General features: G+C 38.5%; 1 protein-coding gene across 1 annotated transcript in view; it reads left to right on the forward strand.

The window, feature by feature from the left end:
* The first annotated feature begins 257 nt into the window (after window positions 1-257).
* The window catches only part of bwa (alkaline ceramidase), a 78,749-nt gene continuing 57,180 nt past the window's right edge, over window positions 258-21,826 (forward strand). The window contains exon 1 of the mRNA XM_090402839.1: window positions 258-606. Within this exon, the coding sequence (XP_090258965.1) occupies window positions 505-606 (102 nt within the window). The 5' untranslated portion in view covers window positions 258-504. The remainder of the gene's footprint in view (window positions 607-21,826) is intronic.

A 21,826-nucleotide genomic window follows, 5' to 3' on the forward strand; every position in this document is an offset into this window, starting at 1 on the left:
GATTAGAAGTAGAACAAATTGGAGACAGATTGTACAAAGTGGATTCAACCGTCACTAGACGAATGAGATGAAGAAGAATATTATATGAGAAAGATTACAGCACTCTTGGAGCACTGTATTTGGCAGCACTGAAATACTTTTATGGCATACTAGATGGCGCATGGTTCTTTTATCTGCGTAGTTGTCATCTGTTCTAGGGAAGTTAGTGTTTGGTCGTACTTCTGTTCGTTTCGTTCTGTGTTAAACTTCGCGTCGTCTGCTTTAAGCGTCGTTGTGGTTTGACAGATGAATCATGTGTTGTTGTTTATAGTTATCGATTATAAGCTGATATGGAACAATGAAGTTTTACCGAGGACATGGCATACTACATATATTAATCATAACTTAGCTGAGTATTTTTAAAGATGAATTTCAGTGCCAATTGATATGGTATTGTTTTATGAAGGAACATAAGTTGATAAATATATTGCCACAATTTCAAGTTATAATTTCACATTTATAGAAATGACTTTATATGACTGGCCATTACGACGTGGAACATCACCTGTAGATTGGTGTGAAGGAAATTATTTGATCTCTCCTGTAATAGCGGAGTTTGTCAATACGGTAAGTCTTACCATTGCTTAGAACGTATAATATTATTATGACTTGCAGTACGTTAACTAAAAAGCGTAGCGTTTGCACAATCATGTACAAATCAATTGCACAACCATTGCAGCAAACAGACTTATGACCCAACTTTTTTAATTATAATAGAAAATTCTATGCATGTTTTATCAGATTTATTTTTCATGCGATATACAAAATGAAGCACATAATAATAAGGCTTATTAAATAGTGAAAGCTGACATTATTTAGAGTTGGTATTTAATGATTTAAATAGCCCATTCAAATGATTAAACTATTTTTTTTTCTAAATTATTTATTTATTGAATAAACGAATACTAAAATTTCTTTTTAGTATTCGTTTATTCAATATATGAATGTAGAACAAACTACGAAGATTTTATTTACTAGTGTTTTTTAGTGTTTTAAGCTTCTGTTTATTTCAAGTACTGTATTTTGAAGGCACCAGAATGTAGTGGATTTTCAAAAGTGCTTCCATTTGCAAGTACTGATTGTACTTGAAGTAGTACTTCATATACTGCTAACGGCCATCATAATTCTCCAGTTTATTCTTTTATGGCCCTTTTCACCACAGCAGTTTGGAATTTGTAATCTTTGATTTTCCCATTTGGCCACGTGTAATCAAGTCCTCTTTTAATTATTTTATAATCTGCGTAATAGCTTCTATCTTTGTTTCTAATGGGATTTTTCTGAGCATTATTCTCTCCATACTTACTGATGTTTATTTGTTGAACTTTTTTGTTTTCAGTTTTCAACTCTGCAAGTTGTAATGGATGATGAGTTATTTCAAGTGATCAATTCATCCAAATTTTTTCTTATCTGGTTTTTATCTCTTGCTTTATTTTTAGTTTAAGCAAATATTCATATCAAGTAATCCATTTAAATCTAAAAAGGATTAACTTAATTGATCTTGCTCTACACTTTCTAATGTTGTTCTGTTTAGTGGTTTGATTGCTGTTTTTGAAAAGTACTATGTATATGTCTAATTTTATTTGTACTCATCTGTAGTTTCTTTTCTTTCTTTTTTTTAAATGTTTCTTCTTGTTTTTTTTTTCTTTTCATTGCATAGTTTTACTGGTAACATTTATCTTTGTTATTTCTTGTCTTTTGAGTATTCTAAGCAGCTACAGTTGGTTCAAACCATCTTATTATTGAATTAAGAAAGAACGCTCAATCAGAAAGAGTTACAGGTCATCAGAGGTGTGTTTGGCTGTGAAAAGTGTACTTGACAAGAAATCGCACTGAGTTGGCTTTGCATTAGGAAACCCCCCTATCCCCCACAAACCAATTTATATATTTCGCATGATAACGAAGTACCACGTGATATCAAAATCACATGTGGCTACTATAAATTGGCACACCTATCCTCTGTATATAATCAGTAAATGCTTGCCTATAATAGGGAAACACAGTGACATAACCCAATTTGACTGTGGGCAGATAGTTGGCACCCAAAGGGCAGGTGCCATTATTTCAGAAACAGCGGAACTTGTTGGTTGCTTCAATACTATTGTATCAAGGGTGTACCAGGATGGATTAACCATGAACAGACATCCAGTAGAAGGACTCACGTTGGTCAGCCAAGATGGTTGATCCTGGAGGTAAGCATCAGGTGTTACAACTGGTATCTCAGCAACGATATGCAACAGTTGCACAGCTCGCCCACCAGTACAACAGTGGAACAGTTTTTTTTCACATGCACCATGTGTCTTACCTTGCTTCACTTGGGGTCCACAGCTGAGACCAACAAGGGTACCAATGATGATAGCCAGGCATCACAAACAATGCCTCACATTGGCCAAGGAATGTTGGCAATGGGCCTTCGATGGATGGAAGAAGGTCATCTAGAGTGATGAGTCCCATTTCCTGCTGCACCATGCTGATGGCTTGGTTTGCATTTGGCATAAACAGCTTGAAGCTGTATCCCCTGGTTGCACAGTTAGGGTTCAACTGACTGGTGGTCTTGTAGTCTAGGGAGCTTTTTTCTGGCATGCCCTAGGTTCATTGATTGGAGGAACATGACAGTGAATTTGCCACAGTGGCAAATTCACTGTCATGTTAATTTGCCACAGACCCCTCTCACTGTAACCCAATAGAACATGTGTGGGATATGCTAGAATGGGGTGTGAGAACTGCTGATCCTCCTCCACAGAATGAGCACGAATTGACAGTTTCTGCAGTGGACATGGGTCAATTTATGCATGGAGGATGTTCGATACCTTGTGGAATCTGTTCCTAGTTGGCTGTGAGCAGTGATTATAAAGAGAGGTGGACCAATGCATTACTAGATGGGTATTCCTAATGCAGAACTAACTCGGTGTATATTCTTGCTATCAGCACTGAAACAGGGCTGGCATTGATAGTCTTCAGAATGTAACTCTTTCATGGTATGTACATGATTCTTTACATATATGAATAATAAAGATGAATTAGAGAACAAACCAAATTCTGACAACTTCTAAGGCTTTAAATTGTGAGGATTAATGACAATGATTTTAATATTGATGAGACATAGGATCATTTAGTTTCTAGGATTAACCAGAACAAAGAAGAAAAGGTTGGGAGTGAGAGAACCTTTTCTTCTTTGTTCTGGTTCAGCAGTGGCATACCTAGATCAAAGACAACAAGAGCAGGTGTCAGATATCTTTGTAAGAATGATCTTACAAAGATATCTGAAAAAAAGAAAAAAAAAATTAAGGTTGTTGACTTTATTATTATTATTATTACCCATAACCCCCATGGAGTCAAAGACTTATCTGGGAGGTCCTTTTATCATACACATAGCTCATCATACTGTGCTTTAAACACACTCAAATTCTCTGCTGACACCACACTCTCAGGCAAGGCATTCCAATCATTCACAATTCTGCATGAAAAAAACCTGCTTCTCACTCCCTTACTCACATCCTCTTCATACAGTTTCCAGGGATGACCTCTGGTTTTCCCCTGATCTCCCACTATTTTCTATAGAACCTCTCCATCATTGATCCTATAACAACCCTTTACTAACTTGTAGGTCTCTATCATATCTCCCCTCTTCTTGCTGTCCACCAGACTCTGCAGGTTGCATCTTCTCAATCTTTCCTCATACTTGACATTCCATAGGTTAGAAACTATCTTAGTCAGTTGCCCCTGGACCCTTTTCCAACATCTCTTCATCCTTCTGAAAACCAGGTGACCAAATCTGGGCACAATAGTCCGTGTGTGGCCTAATCAAAGCCTTATACAGTGGAACAAGAATCTCCCTACTTCTACAAGTCAGTATCTCTGAATCATTCCCAGAAGCCTTTGTGTTGTCTTCACAATTTTGGCGATGTGTCTCCTAAATTTTAGATCCTTATCCACTATCACCCCCAGATGTTTTATTTCCTCTACCTTTAACAATATATTCTCACCAAACATAAATTCTGCATCCCATCTTTGTTTTCCAAATTTTAAAACCTTACATTTTGCAACATTGAACTCACATCCCCATTTCCATGCCCAATCACTCAATCTATTCAAGTCTCTTGTAAGTCACAACATCTTCACTACTCTTCATGGTTCGTCCCAACTTTGCATCATCTGCAAACAACTGAATATCTCCATCCAAATCTTCACCAATATCATTAATATACAAGTTAAACAGTAATGGCCCTAAAACTGATCCCTGAGGCACACCACTAGCAACTTTCCTTTTCCTGGATATCGGTCCCCCATACACAACTTGTTGATTCCTATCAGATAGCCAGTCTCCAGTCCAATGCACTAATCTAATATCCAATCCCATCCACTCTGGTTTGATTATCAACTTATCATGCGGTAATCTATCAAAAGTATGGTCCACAATCGTCTCAAAGCAGGTTTTATCTGAATTGTTTGGTAATTTCATGTTGAGTTTCGAATGACTTTATACTTTCTACGAATCGTGCGATACCAGAAAAGGCACCAATCATGTGGCAGTGATTTTCCTTATATTTGTTTGTGGAGAGATTGAATAAAACACGTGAGGAGGTATGGATCTACAGAAAGTGAAGTATTTTGATTGACTGCAAGTTATCAGAATAGAGCATAAAGAGTGAAATATGATGAGAAGCATAAAGTTGGTAGTTTTAACCAGATGGGTAGATGCGAAAATAAGATTGTTGGGAATGTGAGTGTACTGTGAAAGAGGCTGACAGAATACATGCAAGTGTGATTGCAGGAGTGAAGGATATATAATCTGCCATTTATCTGATCTTCAAAACAACCCTTCAACTAATCAATCCTTGCATGTTAACTGACTTCTGGTAGAGCACTATGTAATTGAAGGGTTGGATAAATGGTAGATTATTGTGGTATGAACAAAGTAACCAAAGTAAGCAAGATTGTGGAAGTGAAAGATAGTAAGATACTATCCTTCGTTCCCATAATCATGCTTGCTTGGTTACAGGAATGAAGGATATCATGAATGACAGAACACAGGAAAGATGAAACAGAAGTATTATTCTGAGAATGAAAGGTCTTTGTTTGAACATATAAGGACCTACTGTACTCACATTTGGTCTCTTGGGTCCATGTGACAAAGAAGCAGAGAGAATCCAAAAGAGGATAGTTTATTTTTAAACATTTGTAACACACTAGCTTCTAAGGATATAATGTTCCATGTCAAAAAGGAAAAAGAACTTAACAAATATCTGTAAATAACTTAAAATTATAAATCCAATGTATAAAAATGAAATTAATTAAAAAAATGGCATAAAAAATATATAATTGTAGAAAGATTAATTTCTTGTAAAAATTTAAAATACTAAGTATCTATGTGTTATGCCTTCCTGAGTATTATTATTATTATGGGTATCTCCATGGAGTCAGTAGACTCATCGCAGGAGACCCAAACTAGCAAAACAATATCTGTCATATCTCTTCTTGAATTCATTTACAGACGAAGAGCCCACAACTAAGTCAGGCAATGAATTCCGCTCATTCACCACCCTCCAGGCAAAAAAAACCTTGTTCTGACACCCTTGTTAACCACACTCTTTTTTAATTTCCAGGGATGACCTCTTGTTCTTCCATCACTATCACATAGCTAAAACATTTCCCCTGCATCAATCCTATAAAAACCTTTCAGTAATTTAAATGTTTCTATCATATCCTCTCTTCTCCGCCTATCAACCAACCTCTGCAATCCACAAGCTCTCAATCTATCAATGTAGGGAGCATTTTTTACATCACTCACCAACTTAGTCACTTTTCTCTGAACCCTCTCAACAACCTCCTCATCTCCAAGGAATCCAGGTGACCAGACCTGAGCACAGCAATCCAAATGTGGAAGTATCAACACTTTATAAAGGCAAATAATAACCTCTTTATCTCTGGATGTCAGTGAGTTCCACAACAACCAAGTAATCCTATGTGCAATCTTAGACACCTTAGCAATGTGTCCTCTGAACTTCATCTCTCTATCTACCAACACCCTAAGTCCCTAGCCTCATTAATCACTTGGAGTACTGTTCCATCAATGTAGTACACAGCTTGTAATCTTTTAATCTCAAAATACATGATTTTACACTTTTCCACATTGAACTGACATCCATTATCTTTTGCCCATTCTACCAGCTTATTTAAATCATCCTGCAAACTTTCAACATCAGCTTGATTTTTTATTGCACTACCCAACTTTGCATCATCAGCAAACAACTGAATATCTCCCTTTAAGCCATTCCTTTATCATTTATATACAAATTAAACAACAATGACCCATGCACAGAGCCCTGAGGCACACCACTGGTCACCTGCCTCATCCTGGACTCTGCTCCTCCATACACCACCTTCTGGTATCCCTCCCTGAGCCATTCTCCTATCCATATCATCAATTTATTATTATTAGTAGTAGTAGTAGTATTCAGGCTTCCATGGAGTCAAAAGCCTCATTGTGAGAGGTCCTTCCTAAGAAAATCAAGTCTGTCAAGACTCATCAAGGGGCGGTCCCCCCTAAGAAACACAAAAGTCTATCATACCACTCCTTAAACTCATTGACCGTTCTCACTCTCACCACTCCATCAGGCAATGCATTCCATGGTTCAACCACCTTCCATGCAAAGAAACCACTCCTCACCCTCTTGCTCACAGTTTCCTTTCGTAACTTCCAGGGCTGGCCTCTTGTCATTACTCCTTACCGCTGTTCAACCAAGCAAAAGAACTCCCCGGTGTCGACCCTGTAACCACCTCTCAACAGTTTAAAAGTCTCATTCATATCACCTCTCCTTCTATCCACCAAACTCTGCAGTCCATATTTCCTCTGCTGATCCTCTTAACCAAAATTGTACAGTCCTGAAACCATCTTTGTCATCCGTCTTTGTACCCTTTCCACAGTTAATTTATCCCCTTCAAATCCTGAGTACCAAATCTGAGAACAATAGTCTAAGTGTGGTCTGATCAGAGACTTATACAACAGAATGATAACCCTTTTATCTCTGCAGGTCTGTGTCCTTCTCATAATTGCAGCAATCCTCTGTGTTGCCTTCACCACCTTTGCAATATGTCCCCCTAAATTTCAGGTTTCTATCAATCATCAACCCCAGATCTCTTGTCTCCCTTACTTCCTCCAGTATAACTCCTCCCATAGAGTATGCAGCATCCCATCGATGTTTCCCAAACCTCAAGACCTTATATTTTGCTGCATTAAACTGACCCCCCCCATTAATTTGCCCATATATCTAGCTTATTCAAATCCTCTTGCAGGGCTACCACATCTGCACCATTACTAATAATCCTTCCCAGCTCCGCATCATCCGCAAACAACTGAATATCCCCTTGCAGTGTCATTGATATAAAGGTTAAACAATATAGGTCCTAGTACTGAGTCCTGTGAGACCCCACTTGTAATCCTCTGCATCCTTGAAACTGCTCCACCATACACAACTCTCTGATACCTATCAGACAGCCAATCCTGAATCCAGCTGACCAATCTGACATCCAGACCCATGTGCTGCAACTTAAATATCAGCTTATCATGTGGCACCCTGTCAAATGCCTTCGCTAAGTCTAAGAAAATTGCAGTATATGCCTTTCCCTCAACTAATGTTCTTATAACTTTATTATAAAAGGCTAACATATTGCTAAAACAAGAGCACCCTTTCACAAATTCATGTTGACTCTCACAGATAACATTACCCTCATCTGCCCAATGCTGTATACGGTCCCTCACTACTTTCTGCAAGATCTTAACAACTACTGATGACACACAAACTGACCTATAATTAGACACTTCCAGTCTGTTACCACCCTTATGTAATGGCACTATCTTACCTTCCTTCCATTCCATGGGCACTTTTCCCGCAGCCAGACTTTCAGAAAAGCCAGGTGAAAGGCACTGTCAGTTCCCTAGCACATTCTCTCAAAACTCGTGGTGAAATACCATCCAGTCTCAAAGCTTTACTGACATCCAGAGTACTCAGTATCTGAAACATACTCTCCTCCTGTACCTCTAAACCTCGAACCTGCCCTATCTCTCTAGCATTAAAATTGACTCCTCCAGTATGAAATACTCCAATAAAGTGTTCATTGAACAATTCCAGTATGTCTTCTGCATCAGTCACTCTATTCCCATTTTTATCCCACAATATCATTCTTCCACAGTCATTTCTCCTCCTACTGGCCACATACCTAAAAAAAAATTCCTATGATTTTCTTTGGATCTTAGGGCCAATCTCCTCTCATATTCCAGTTTCACCTTCCTTACCATACTAGTCATTCTTCTGACCTGTGTCTTATATTCTTCATGCATCTTCTCTTCACCTGTCTACTTATATCTCTTCCATAGCCTCTTTTTCGCATGCAATTCTTGTTTATTATTGTTTGTCATCCACTTTGCTCCAAATTGTGTCCTCTTCTTCACTCGTGGTATTCAACTTACCATTGCTTCTAACAACTATTCTTTCACAATTTCCCACGCACTAATGATATCCTGGCCTTCCAATTCCTCCCTCCACGAAACTTCCCGAAGTTGACGTCTAAGACTATTATAATCACCTGCTTTATAATTCCACATAAGTTCCCGTCTCTTTGATACTCCTGCATGTCTATTCATTTTCCAAGTCAAAACCATATGGTCACTCTCTCCAATTGTTGGGAGAGATGTCATTTCAGTTATTATCAACTCTTCTGATGCTATAACCAAATCCAAAACTCTTGAACCTCTTGTTCCCTCTGTTACATGTTGCCTAAGACATTTGTCCCTCAAGAATTCTAGAAATTCCATTCCCCTATTGCTACATGCATCTTCCTCTCTCCAATCTATACTGCTGTAGTTAAAATCTCCCATAACAATCATTCTTCTTGCACTTGCCAAACTTAACTGTCTAAACATCTCCTAGTCCCCATCCTCTGTGCTCCTGGGCGTGTTGCAACACCCCACTAAATATCCTGTCTTGCCTATCTCTACCTCACACAATATGCTCTCAAAATCATTTGTCTCACTTCCTTCCAGAGTCTCCACTCTTAGAGGACATAGGTCGTCACTTATCATAAGCAGTACCCCACCACCACCACGCTTTTCCCTCCTATCCTGCCGAAAAATGCTGTACCCAGTGACTTCTATTCCTGTTATTATATCCTCTTCTGTCAACCACGTCTCAGTGATCCGAATAATTTTTGGCTAGGCTGATGCTATCTGTGCCACCAATTCCTCTCCCTTATTCCTGATACTCCTGGCATTAGTATAAAGCATATAAATGCCATTGTATCTATACCCAGCATTATCCCCTCTAGACTCCACTGGGCTCAGTGTTACTTGATGTCTTCTCCCAAGTATCCATTCCCACAAGAGGCCACTCCTGCTATCATCCTGCCTGGGACACACTGACTCGTTCAGAACAGCAATCTCTCCAGATGCCTACGTCCTTTCTCATTCAAATGTAAGCGGTCTCTCGCATACAATTCCTCTCTTTCCTCAAATGCACTCCAAGCATCCACATATACCAGTCCTCTCTTGTCACACATTCTAGCTATTATATCATTCAATATTGCTGCTCTTCTGCTCAGCTCGTCATTATCATACCTAGGCAACACGCACACTATTTTTCCTCTCTCTGTCTTCTTCCATACAGCCTCAAGCAAAAATCTCATCTCTCTCGCTGGCTGACTTACATTACCACTGAAGTCATTTGTTCCTACCATCACAATCATCTCATCCACTCTTTCACCTCTCTTAATTGCCATAGCCACCCTTTCTATTGTTCCTCTTGGCAAACACTCCTCACGCATCCTATCTTGAACACCACGGATCATTGATTCCCATACATTATACCTCTTACCATTCCCTCTCTCCTATTGTTTCCATTCTCTCCTCTTCTTTCATTCCCATAGGTCTCTCTCATTCCCTCTCCTCTACTGCTATTCTCTCTTCTAACATTCCCATACCTCTCTCTCTCTCCTACTGTTTCCATTTTCTCCACTTCTAGCGTTTCCATATCCCTCTCTCATTAAGTCTCTTCTACTGTTTCCATCCTCTCGTCTTCTAGCATTTTCATACCTCTCTCTCATTCCATCTCTCCTACTGTTTCCATTCTCTCCTCTTTTTGCACTTCCATATCTCTTTCTCATTCCGTCTCTCCTACTGTTTTCATCCTCTCATCTGCTAGCATTCTCATACCTCTCTCTCATTCCCTCTCATCTACTGTTTCCTTTTTCTCCTCGTCTAACACTCCCAAAATTCTCTCTCTCCCTTACTCTGATTCGCCTTGCATTTATCTCTTCCATTCTCCTAATCTTATCTTTCATACTTCTGCTCTCATTCACAAGACATTCCACCTCCTCTTTCAGCTCATCTATCTCCCTCTGAAGGTCAGTCACTCTTAATCTAAATTCACTCTCCAAAACAAAACCATATCCTAAACTTTCACAGTCATTCACGCCTTCCACACTATCAACTATTATTTTCTCATTCATATATATATTTTTTTCATTCTCTCCTATCACTCTACTTGTCTTCCCACATTTATTCGACGTTCCTGGAGCAACAAAGTCGGATATTGATATTTCTAATGCAGTGATTTCCTCCCACTGCCTGCATTTTGCTCACATACGCTCTCTGCTCTCTTTCACAAGCTACATATCCAATTCCCGAGACGCATGCATGCCGCAAGTACTGCATGCCACAAAGTCGCTTATGATATTGCTTATAATAGAGTTCTTAAATGGAGGAGGACTTGGCGATATGCCACTTGCCACTGCATCTGAATCTGCCATCATTTCTTACTGCCGAGTAGCATAATCGTTAATTATTCAATTAATAAATTCCGTTAAATAAATAAGAAAAAAAAGTACAAACAATTATAAGCGAAACAAAACATTTAAGTACACTAAATAAAATGAAATATAATTAAATACAGTAATGAAAACTTAGCTTCGTTTTGTCTTCCACCATTATGCATTCGATTTCGATGGTAACCAAAATATATTATATCGCGACAGCAACTAACTTCCAAAAAACAACCACTGAAGTACACTTCAGTACATTCAGAGAAATAATTTAGCACTCAAAAACGTAGAAAAACGGGGAAAAAAACGGACAATTCACCGATTAAAAATCACTTTCTTCTGCACAACTCAAATTCACCACCACGTGCTACTAAATGTTATAGTTACAGCGCATTCATTCCCATGTGCTCCAATTTGCATAACAGTGTTCCATGGGGTATCCTGTCAAAAGCCTTAGCAAAATCCAGAACTTCCACTATGTAGCTAGTTCCTTTGTCTAACTCAGATGTCATTCTATTATGAAAAGTTAATAGATTGCTAAGGCAGGATCTATCTTTAACAAAACCATGTTGGCCTCTATAGAGTATCATATCCTGATCCACCCATTCATGAATTTTGTCTTTAACTAACTTTTCCAATACTTTTACCACTACTCCTGAGATGGTGATTGGTCTGTAATTAAAAGGGTGGTTCTAAAACTACCACAGTTTTATAGCCACCCTTATGCAAAGGAACCACTTTGCGTAACTTCCACTCCCTAGGACCATACCAGAGTTCAAACTTAAATTAAATATCCAAGTAAGAAGGGTTGACAGTTCCTTTGCACATTCACGCAACACCCAAGCTGATATTCCATCTAAGCCTACATCAGTGTTTGCATTTAAAATTTTGCAATATATTAAATACCTCTGATTTCTTAGCTTCAGTTCTCACATTAGTTATTGCTACAGGTACAGAGATATCCTCACTTGGGTGAAAAATGTTTGAAAAGTGATCACTCAGTAACTCAACTATTACATCTGATTTTGTGCAAGATAGCATGCATGAGGAGTGTTTGCCTGGCGAAACGATAGAATGTGTGGCTATGGCAATTAGGCAAGGTGAAAGGGTGGATGAGATGATTGTGATGGTGGGCATGAATGACTTGAGAGCCAGTATGAATTGGGTGGTGAGATTCTGAGATTCGTGCTTGAGGTTGTACAGAAGACAACTCAGAGATGGAAGATGTGTTGTCCAGGTATGATAATGATTAGCTGAGCAGAAGAGCATTAATAATGAATAGCATGATAGCAGGAATATGTCAAAAGAGAAGCTTGGAATACATGAGTCCTTGGAGGGCATTTGAGTACAGATAGGAACTGTATGCAAGAGACTGCTTGCATTTGAATGAGGAAAGATGTAGACATCTGGAGAGATTGCTGTTCTCTGAACGAGTTGGTGTGTCAGTGCAGAGAAACTAGAACTATCAGGAGAGATGATAGCAGATGTGGCCTCTTGTGGGAATAGATGCTTGGGAGAAGGGGGGGGAATACATCAGGTAGAGTCCAGTGGAGTCTGGAGGGGATAATGACAGGTATAGAAACAATGGCATTTTTATTCTTTATACTAAAGCTAGGAGTATCTGGAATAAAGGAAATGAATTGATGGCACTAATAGCATCAGTCTGTCTGTAGATTATTGGGATCTCTGAGACATGGTTGACAGAAGATGATACAATAACAGAAATAGAAGCATCATGGTACAGTCACACATACCACATTGGGAAGAGGAAACTGCATGTAGTAATAAGGGAATGGAATTTCTAGAGTTCTTGAGGGACAAATGTGTTAGGCAATGTGTAGTAGAAGGAACATGAGGTTCAAGAGTTTGGGATTTGGTCATAGCATCAGAAGTGCTGATTTTAACTGAGATGGCATCTCTGCCCCCAGTGGGAGAGAGTGACCATGTGGTTTTGACTTGGAAGATGAATTGACATGCAGGAGTATCAAAGAAAAGGGAATATATGTGGAATTATAAGGCAAGTGATTATAATAGTCTTAGATATCAACTTGGGGCAGTTCCATGGAGGGAGGAATTGGAAGGGAGAGATATCATTAGTGCTTGGGAAATTGTGAAAGAATATTTGTTAGCAGCAATAAGTAAGCTGTATTCCACTAGTGAAGAGGAGGACACAATTTGGTGTAAAGCGGATGACAAGCAATATCAAACAGGAACTGAAGGTAAAAAAGAGATTATGGAAGAGATATAAGGAGAGAGAGAGAGAGAGAGAGAGAGAGAGAGAGATAGAGAGCAGATGCATGAAGAATATAAGACTCAGGCCAGGAGAGTGACTAGTATGGTAAGGAAGGTAAAACTGGAATATGAGAAGAGATTGGCCTAAGATCCAAAGAAAATCCTTGGGAATTTTTTAGCTATGTGGCCAGTAGGAGGAGAAATCATTGTGGAAGAATAACATTGTGCGATAAAAATGGTATTAGAGTGACTGATGCAGAGGATATAGCGGAGTATTTCATCCTGGAGAAGTAGGTTTTAATCCTAAAGGAATAGGGCAGGTTCGAGGTTTAGAGGCGCAAGAGGAAAGTGTATTTCAAATACTGAGTAAGTACTCTGGATATCAATAAAGCAGTGGGACTGGATGGAATTTCATCACAGGTTTTTGAGAGAATGTGCTGAAGAACTGACAGCTCCATTGACCTGGCTTTTCAATGAAAGTCTGGTCACGGGAAAAGTATCCAAGGAAATGAACGAGGGTAAGATAGTGCCGTTGCATAAGGGTGGTAGCAGACTGCAATTGTCAAATTATAGACCAGTTTCTATTTCATCAGTAGTTGTTAAGATCTTGGAGAAGTTACTGAGGGATCATTTACAGTGTAGGGCAGATGAGGGTAATGTTATCTGTGAGAGTCAGCATGGATTTGTTTAGGGGTGCTCTTGTTTTAGTAATATGATTGCCTTTTATAATAATGTGACAAGAGCGGTTGATGAGGGAAAGGCATCTTTTGCCATTTTTTTGGATTTTGCAAAGTCATTTGACAGGGTGCCACATGATAAACTGATATTTAAGTTGGAGGACATGGGTTTAGATGTCAGATAAGTCAACTGGATTCAGGATTGGCTATCTGATAGGTATCCAAGAGTTGTGTATAGTGGGGCAATATCAAGGAGGTAGAAGGTTACAAGTGTGGTCCCACAGGGCTCAGTACAGGGACCTGTATTGTTTAACCTTTATATCAATGACATTGTCAGTGTATTGCAGGGATATTCAGTTGTTTGCAGATGATGTGATGCTAGGAAGGGTTATTAGTAATAGTGCAGATGTGGCAGTCCTGCAAGACGATTTGAATAAACTGGAGAGACGGGCAAATGAATGGTGTTGTCAGTTTAATGCAGCAAAATGTAAAGTCTGGGATATATCAATGGGAGGCTGCATATTCTGTTGGAGGAGCAGTAGTGGAGGAAGTGGGCAAGCAAGGGATCTTGGGGTGATGATTGATAGAAACCTGAAATTCAGGGAACATTAGAAAGCTGGTGAAGGTAACCCAGAGGATTGCTGCAATACTGAGAATTATGCCGACCTGCAAAGATAAGAGTTGTCATTCCATTGAATAAAGTCTTGATCATACCACACTTGGACTGTTGTTCTCAAATTTGGTCCCCAGGATTTGAAGGGGATAAATTAACTGTGGAAAGGGTACAGAGGCAGATAACAAAGTTGGTTTCAGGACTGTACAATGTTAGTTATGAGGATATGCTGAGGGAATTGGACTGCAGAATGTAGTAGAAGGAGAGGTGATATGATTGCTACTTTTAAACTGTTGAGAGGTAGTTACGGGATTGACACTGGGGAGTTCTTTAGCTTGGTGGAACAGGAAAAGGAGCATGAACAAGGGGCCATCTCTGGAAGTTACAAAAGAAGCTGTGAGCAAGAGTGTGAGGAGTGGTTTCTTTGCATGGAGGGTGGTTGAACCATTCTATGGTTCAACCACCCTTCTGATGAGAGCATGAATGATCAATCGAGTGGTATGATAGACTGTGTTTTCTAGGAGGAGCCTTCTGCAATTAGTCTTTTGACTCTATGGAGCCATGGATCATAATAATAATAATCTGCCTTATATTAAAGATGCCAAGAAATTATATTCTCGGTTTCATTCTTTATCCGAGTGTATGCAAACAAAGTTTGCTCATTAAGTCACTTTACGTGACTTGGTTACTTATATATAGAAGCTAATAACTTCACATCAATTCCTTTGTATCCCATAATGAAATGCACCTATCCTTACAGGCATGTATAATGCTATGCATTATGGGAAAGGCCACAATCCAGAACAGTTTTGGCCTTTATTGAAGTCTCATCAGTGAGAGCCAGGCCCAGAAGTGGTACCAAGGTTGAAGTAATGCAGAGGTCATATTTCCATATACAAATAGTCAAAAGGTGTCATATCTTATTACTAAAAGATGTTTATCACTTGGTTGTACTATAAATTAAAGATGCCAAGAAATTATTTTCTCATCTTCATCCTTTATCCAAGTGTATGCAACAAAGTTTGTGCATGAAGTCACTTCACAACTGGGGTACTTGTATCTAGAGGCTAATAACTTCACATTAATTGCCTTAGTATCCCATATGAGACCTCAATAAAGGTTAAAACTGGTCTGTGTAGTGGTCCTTCCAATAATGTATAGTATTATGTGTGTCCTTAATGATATGTGCATTGTATTATGGGATACTAAGGCGGTTAATGTGAAGTCATTAGCCTCTATATATATATAAGTAATCCAGTTGTGAAGTGACTTTACGTGCAAACTTTGTTTGCTAATACTCAGATAAAGGATGAAACCAAGAATATAATTTCTTTGCATCTTAATTTATAGTATAACCAAGTGAAAAAACTTTCAATATTTATAATCTGCCTGTAATGCATGTGGGAGAACCACTATTTTATATAGTTGTATTTTAGGAAATGAACTGATCTAATTGCAGCAGCTGCAGTTTCATTTCTCTTGATCCAAACATATCTTAAGAGCCAACATAGACAAACATCCAATGAAGCTCCTTATATAATAGAACAACTGTTGGATCCAGGAAACAGCACTGGATGTTGTTAGTATCTTCCATACTTCTAAGTGCCTGAAAGAGGTTCTTGAGAATTAGCATAAATAATGCATCTTTGGTATCATTTGCTTTATATAATTTAACTGAAGTTCTATTGCAGTCAGCTCAGCAATTAGTTCTGGTGAGATCTGATTATTCAGAACTGAAAATTCATCTGTTTCCTTTATTTTGGTTGCACAGTGTAAAGACAGCTGCTGACATTGAAGTGTATTATTAGATTTAGCATAATATGACTTCCATGGAGTCATATGAGTCATATCACACACAAATATCATCCAACTGTGCCTAAAACTGATTCGATGTGTCTATATTCACAACATACTCAGTTACACACACACACACACACACTCTCTCTCTCTCTCTCTCTCTCTCTCTCTCTCTCTCTCTCTCTCTCAATCAATCAATCAATCTTTATTTATCCTATGAGGACAGATTAAGAGAATGTAAGTTGCAAAGCGTTGTGAATAGGAAGAAGAGATGGGGGGATAAGATAGTCAGTGATTGTTATCAGGCTGACATCGAAGACATTTTTCATAGACTGGGAGAGGGGGTAGAATAGGATGCCATTGCTGGAAACTGTATAAGGAGAGTGTGAGTAGAGGAGTGAGGAGTAGGTTCTTTGCATGGAGAGTGGTTGGTGAGTGGAATGCAATGCTTGAGTGTGTTGTGAATGTAGACACATTGAATCAGTTTAAGTCATGATTGGATGAGCATTGTGTGCAATGGTGTTTACCTACCACAATGAGTCTCCAACTCCATTTAGGTCAGATATTAACAATAATAATAATAAATTTGTGTACAATAATCCATATGAGGTCTTATACAATGGTATCAATAAACCTGTTTATTTCTGCATGTCGGGGTCCTCTGCATCATTTTCATTATCTGATGTGATGTCTTCACAGATCGTGCATTGTGGCCCCTGAATTTTAGGTCCTTGTCCACTACCACTTCCAGATCTCTCATCTCCTGTACTTCCTTTAAAGTTTCTGCACCAAGTGTATACTTTGCATCCCATCATTGCTCACCAAATTTCAAAACCTTATACTTGGCAGTATTAACTGACAATTTCATACTGTTGCCCACTCATATAATCTATTCAAGTCCTCCTCTAAGGCCATAACATCTGCATGACTCTGCATTGCTCTCCCCAATTTTGCATCATTTGCAAACAGCTGCACATCACTAATTAAATCCATCCCAATATCATTAATATAGAAATTGAACAACAATGATTCCAAAACTGATCCCTGCAGCACACTGATCCAACTCAGAAATCTGTTATTCAATCCCATCTATTTCAATTTGTTTAATAGCTTGTCATGTGGCAATCTATCAAAAGCTTTTGCAAAATCTAAGTATGCCACTGTATATGCATCTCCCTTGTCCAAGACATTTGTCACCTTGTTATAGTACATAAGTTAGTAAAAGTGATCTTCCTTTAACAAATTCATGCTGACAACTGCAGAGAATACTGCGATTATCAACTCATTTCTGTATCCTAGTTCTCACCAATCTCTGAAGTACCTTTTGTTAAAGTATATTCAATCTTGTTGACTGCACCTTTTGTTATCCTACATATTTCCACTATCCTGCTTTGCCTTTGTATCTTCTTTTACGTAACTATCGTTAATGGTTAATTGCCTAAAGCTATGAACAGCTGCCATATATTTATTTCTACTATGTCTTATTACTCGTGCTCTGTAGTCTAACAAATTTATTTGTTTAACAACTGCACCAGTTAGACTATATGTTGAGTGCAAGAGTATAAGATCTTAAACCAAAGACAAAGCAGATATTGTTTATATTCCTTCCTGCTTATATTATTCTACTTTAAACTAGTCGTGGCCGAAATGTAAAGCATAATAACTTCTATCTTATGCAGGTTCGAATATTTTTAGGATAGTGCATTGACGGAATCAGCCCAATGTGTTGTTCACACCATTTAATTAAGTCAAAAGGAAGTATTTACAGAGCAATTTACAATGTCATTACAATTCTCAATTCTCTCTAATCTAATCTTAGTTCTAAGCTAATTCACAATCTAGCATAACATCACTTGAATGTAAGACATACCTTGGTTAAGCCTAATTCACCATTAACATATATATACTCTCACAAATATAGACATATACTCTTGTTCAGTATTACAAATACTTACAATATTTGTTCAGCAGACAGTCTCTCACATCAAACTTTTGTATATACATGTAAGTCTTCTTTCTATCTTTCTTTCTGCTTATTGGCATGTTCCTGTTTTCCTGCCAAATTTCTTCCTGCTAGCCTGGCTGGTCGAATGGTTAGCATATCCACTCTCCAGCCAAAAAGGCTTCGGGTTCGAATCCCGCCGTGGGCATGGATGTTTGTGATTGTATGTGGAAATACCAGTGGTGGTGGTCAGCAGTAGATGGTATTGGTGTAGTTGCGGTCAGATGGTGGATTGAGTGGTAGAGACAGAGTTGTAGAGCACGTGCCCTCCCTCGATGAGTCCTTGGACTTCCTGGAGATGTCAAATAATAATAGTAATAATAATTTTGCGCCTCCGTAGCGCAATTGGAAGAATGACAGCACGTTGCACCCGTTGATTCTCGTCATGACAGGACGAATCTTTATATGGATGATGTTTTCAATCGAAGGTGAATTAGCTGATCTCATACGGAGGTAGCAGGGTTTTTTTCTGCCGGGAACTCGGGTTTTTCATCCCGCATACAGACAAATTGGTCCTTCAGAACACACACTGTTTACAGACAAAAATACTAGCTGTGGTGGTGGTGGTAGTGGCCAGTAGATGGCGCTAATGTTGATGATTGGTAGTAGAGGTTCGGTGTAGTGGTGCAGATGGAGAGTTGTACAATAGGTGTCCTCCTGCGATGAGTCTTCGGACTCCTTGGAGATGTCATGAATAATAATAATAATTGTTTGAGTAGTCAACTGTGCCTTTCCTTATTGGATCCTTAAGATGGCAGTGATGTACAGTTCCTCCCTTTCATGATGACTTGACACAACATTTCTCACATGGCGGAGATCCAGGTAGACGACAAACGACACTTCTCCTTCAATTCCCAACAACGAAATCTTGTGTGACAGTGATCTCAGGTAAGGGAAGAGATAGAAAACCCTAAGACAAATTTCCTTTCTGGCGAGCTGCCTTATATAGGCCTGGACCTCCGTTGTGCATATGCATGCGTCTCTCAAAACTGGTTACGTATTTACCTATATGTTCATTCTTCGTGCGTTTTTGGAACTCTTTATTCATGGCAACTATGGTCATGTATTGACCCTCGGATATGATGACATTTTTCGTGGGTTATTGGAATTTCCATTTATGGAAATCCTTAGAATTCTTCACTAATCTCAACATTAGACTCACTGATTTAACATTACTTAATAGCCTTACTTGATGGCATCATGTGCCACATTATTTTAACAAAGGCTCAATATAATAATATTACAGAAAATATAATTTCAGTCAAAATTTAACAATTTTCTGAGTAATTCTCCTAAATAAAAAAAAAAAAACATGTTAAAGATAACATAAGTTACAGAGTCACTTATCATGAGAGATTTTGCACCTTCACCACAACTCCAGATATACAGATTGGCCTATAATTTGTAGGCACAGTGTTATCACCATCTTTATGCACTGGAACAATTTTACCTTCTTTCCATTATGCACTATTTCACTAAAATCTTTAAGAATTATAATTTCTTCAAAAAATTCATCTGTTTCCTTTATTTTGGTCGCATAGTGTAAAGACAGCTGCTGACATTGAAGTGACAGAGATAATTCATTTGCTTCAGTGTAAGAACTAGGAAGGCGAGTGGTGTTTCTGGCCTGTGAAATACTTCAAGACCAGAAATGTGAGGTTTTTATGGCATTCTATTTGGTAGAATGCCATAAAATCCTCATCTGTCTAGTCTGTGGATTTTTAGAGTCATTTTATCTTCATGACTATAGACAATTATTAATGCTCAGCTTATTTTGCCCACAGAATTTAATTAACATAATCTTTTCATTCATTATTTAGCACCAGACCTCCATGGACTCCAGAGATTCATTGGGCTCCATTGTCACACACAAAGTTTATCAAATTGCTCCTTAAACTCATTTAATGTTGGCATACTCTCCAAACTCAGGCAATGCATTTCACTCACCAACTTCATGCAGAAAACTTGCTCCTCACACTTTACTCACACCTTCTTTATAAAGCTTCCATATATTCTCTTGTTTAATCCCTCTCTCCCTACATTCTATGAAATATATTTTCCACATTAACTTGATAGCAGACCCTTACTTTGTGTCTCGATCATATTATTCTTACTTTCCTTCTATTTATGCGACTCTGCAAATGGCACTACCTCACTCTATCATTCACTCCTCATACCTACAAAATCTACAGACCAGAAACCACCTTATTTAAAGTTGCTTGGACCCTGAATTAACCAATCCTTATCCCCATAACAACCAGGTGACTAAATCTGTATGAGACATGATCAGAGTCTTATACAATGGAACCATAACCGCTTTTGTTCTGTATATCAAAGGGTCCTCAACCATTGCTGTAAATACATAGTATGTGATGATTTCACATCTGGCAGTTTGATTTCCTTTGATATTTTCCCACTACTTCTGTGCTTTACATTCCATCCTTGCCTACCAAATTTCAAAACTTTGCCATACTGAACTGGTAACTCCACTCCCGTTATCATTCATACATTCTATTCAGATCTTCTTGCAGAGCCATAACATCTGCTTGTTTTCTCATGTTTTCCACTTTGCATTATCTGCAAACAGCTGCATATCTCTAGTTAAATCCATCTCTGTATCAACTACATACAGTTTAAGCAATATCATCCCAAAACAGATCCTTATGGCACACTATCAGTAACTTATCTCTTTCAAGATCATCAAATTTCTGATATATACGCTCCAGGGGTGTACAGGATATGATAGTACTACATGAAAAATTTATATCATTACTAACTTCCTATCTACAATTTTCCTCCAAATCAGTATGTTACCTGCCAAGACTCCAACATTCTCAGATCTTATATTTCTATCTTCTAAGGCACTTTTTACTGTATCAATCCACGTATGGTGTGAGGTGGAGGTGGGCAAGACAGGATATTTAGTGGGGTGTTGCTACAGGCCAACGAGCACAGAGGGTGAGACAGTTGAACGTGGCAAGTGCAAGAAGAACGATTGTTATTAGAGATATTAACTACAGCAGTATAGATTGGGGAAAGGAAGATGCATGTAGCAATAAGGGAATGGAATTTCTAGAATTCTTGAGGGACAAATGTCTTAGGCAACATGTAACAGAGGGAACAAGAGGTTCAAGAGTTTTGGATTTGGTTATAGCATCAGAAGAACTGATAATAACTGAGATGACATCTCTTCCAACAGTTGGAGAGAGTGACCATATGATTTTGACTTGGAAAATGAATAGACATGCAGGAGTATCAAAGAGACAGTAATGTATCTGGAATTATAAAGAAGGTGATTACAATAGTCTTAGAGGTCAACTTCGGGAAGTTTCGTGGAGGGAGGAATTGGAAGGCCGGGATATCATTAGTGCGTGGGAAATTATGAAAGAATAGTTGTTAGCAGCAATGGTAAGTTGAATACCACGAGTGAAGAAGAGGACACAATTTGGAGTAAAGTGGATGACAAACAATATTAAACAAGAATTGCATGCGATAAAGAGGCTATGGAAGAGATATAAGGAGACAGGTGAAGAGAAGATGCATGAAGAATGTAAGACACAGGTCAGAAGAATGACTAGTATGGTAAGGAAGGCGAAACTGGAATATGAGAAAAGATTGGCCCTTAGATCCAAGAAAAATCATAGGGAATTTTTT

Source organism: Typopeltis vanoorti, chromosome 13, assembly GCF_054136105.1.
Source record: "Typopeltis vanoorti isolate ZY-2024b chromosome 13, IOZ_Tvanoo_1.0, whole genome shotgun sequence".
Taxonomy (NCBI): domain Eukaryota; kingdom Metazoa; phylum Arthropoda; class Arachnida; order Uropygi; family Thelyphonidae; genus Typopeltis; species Typopeltis vanoorti.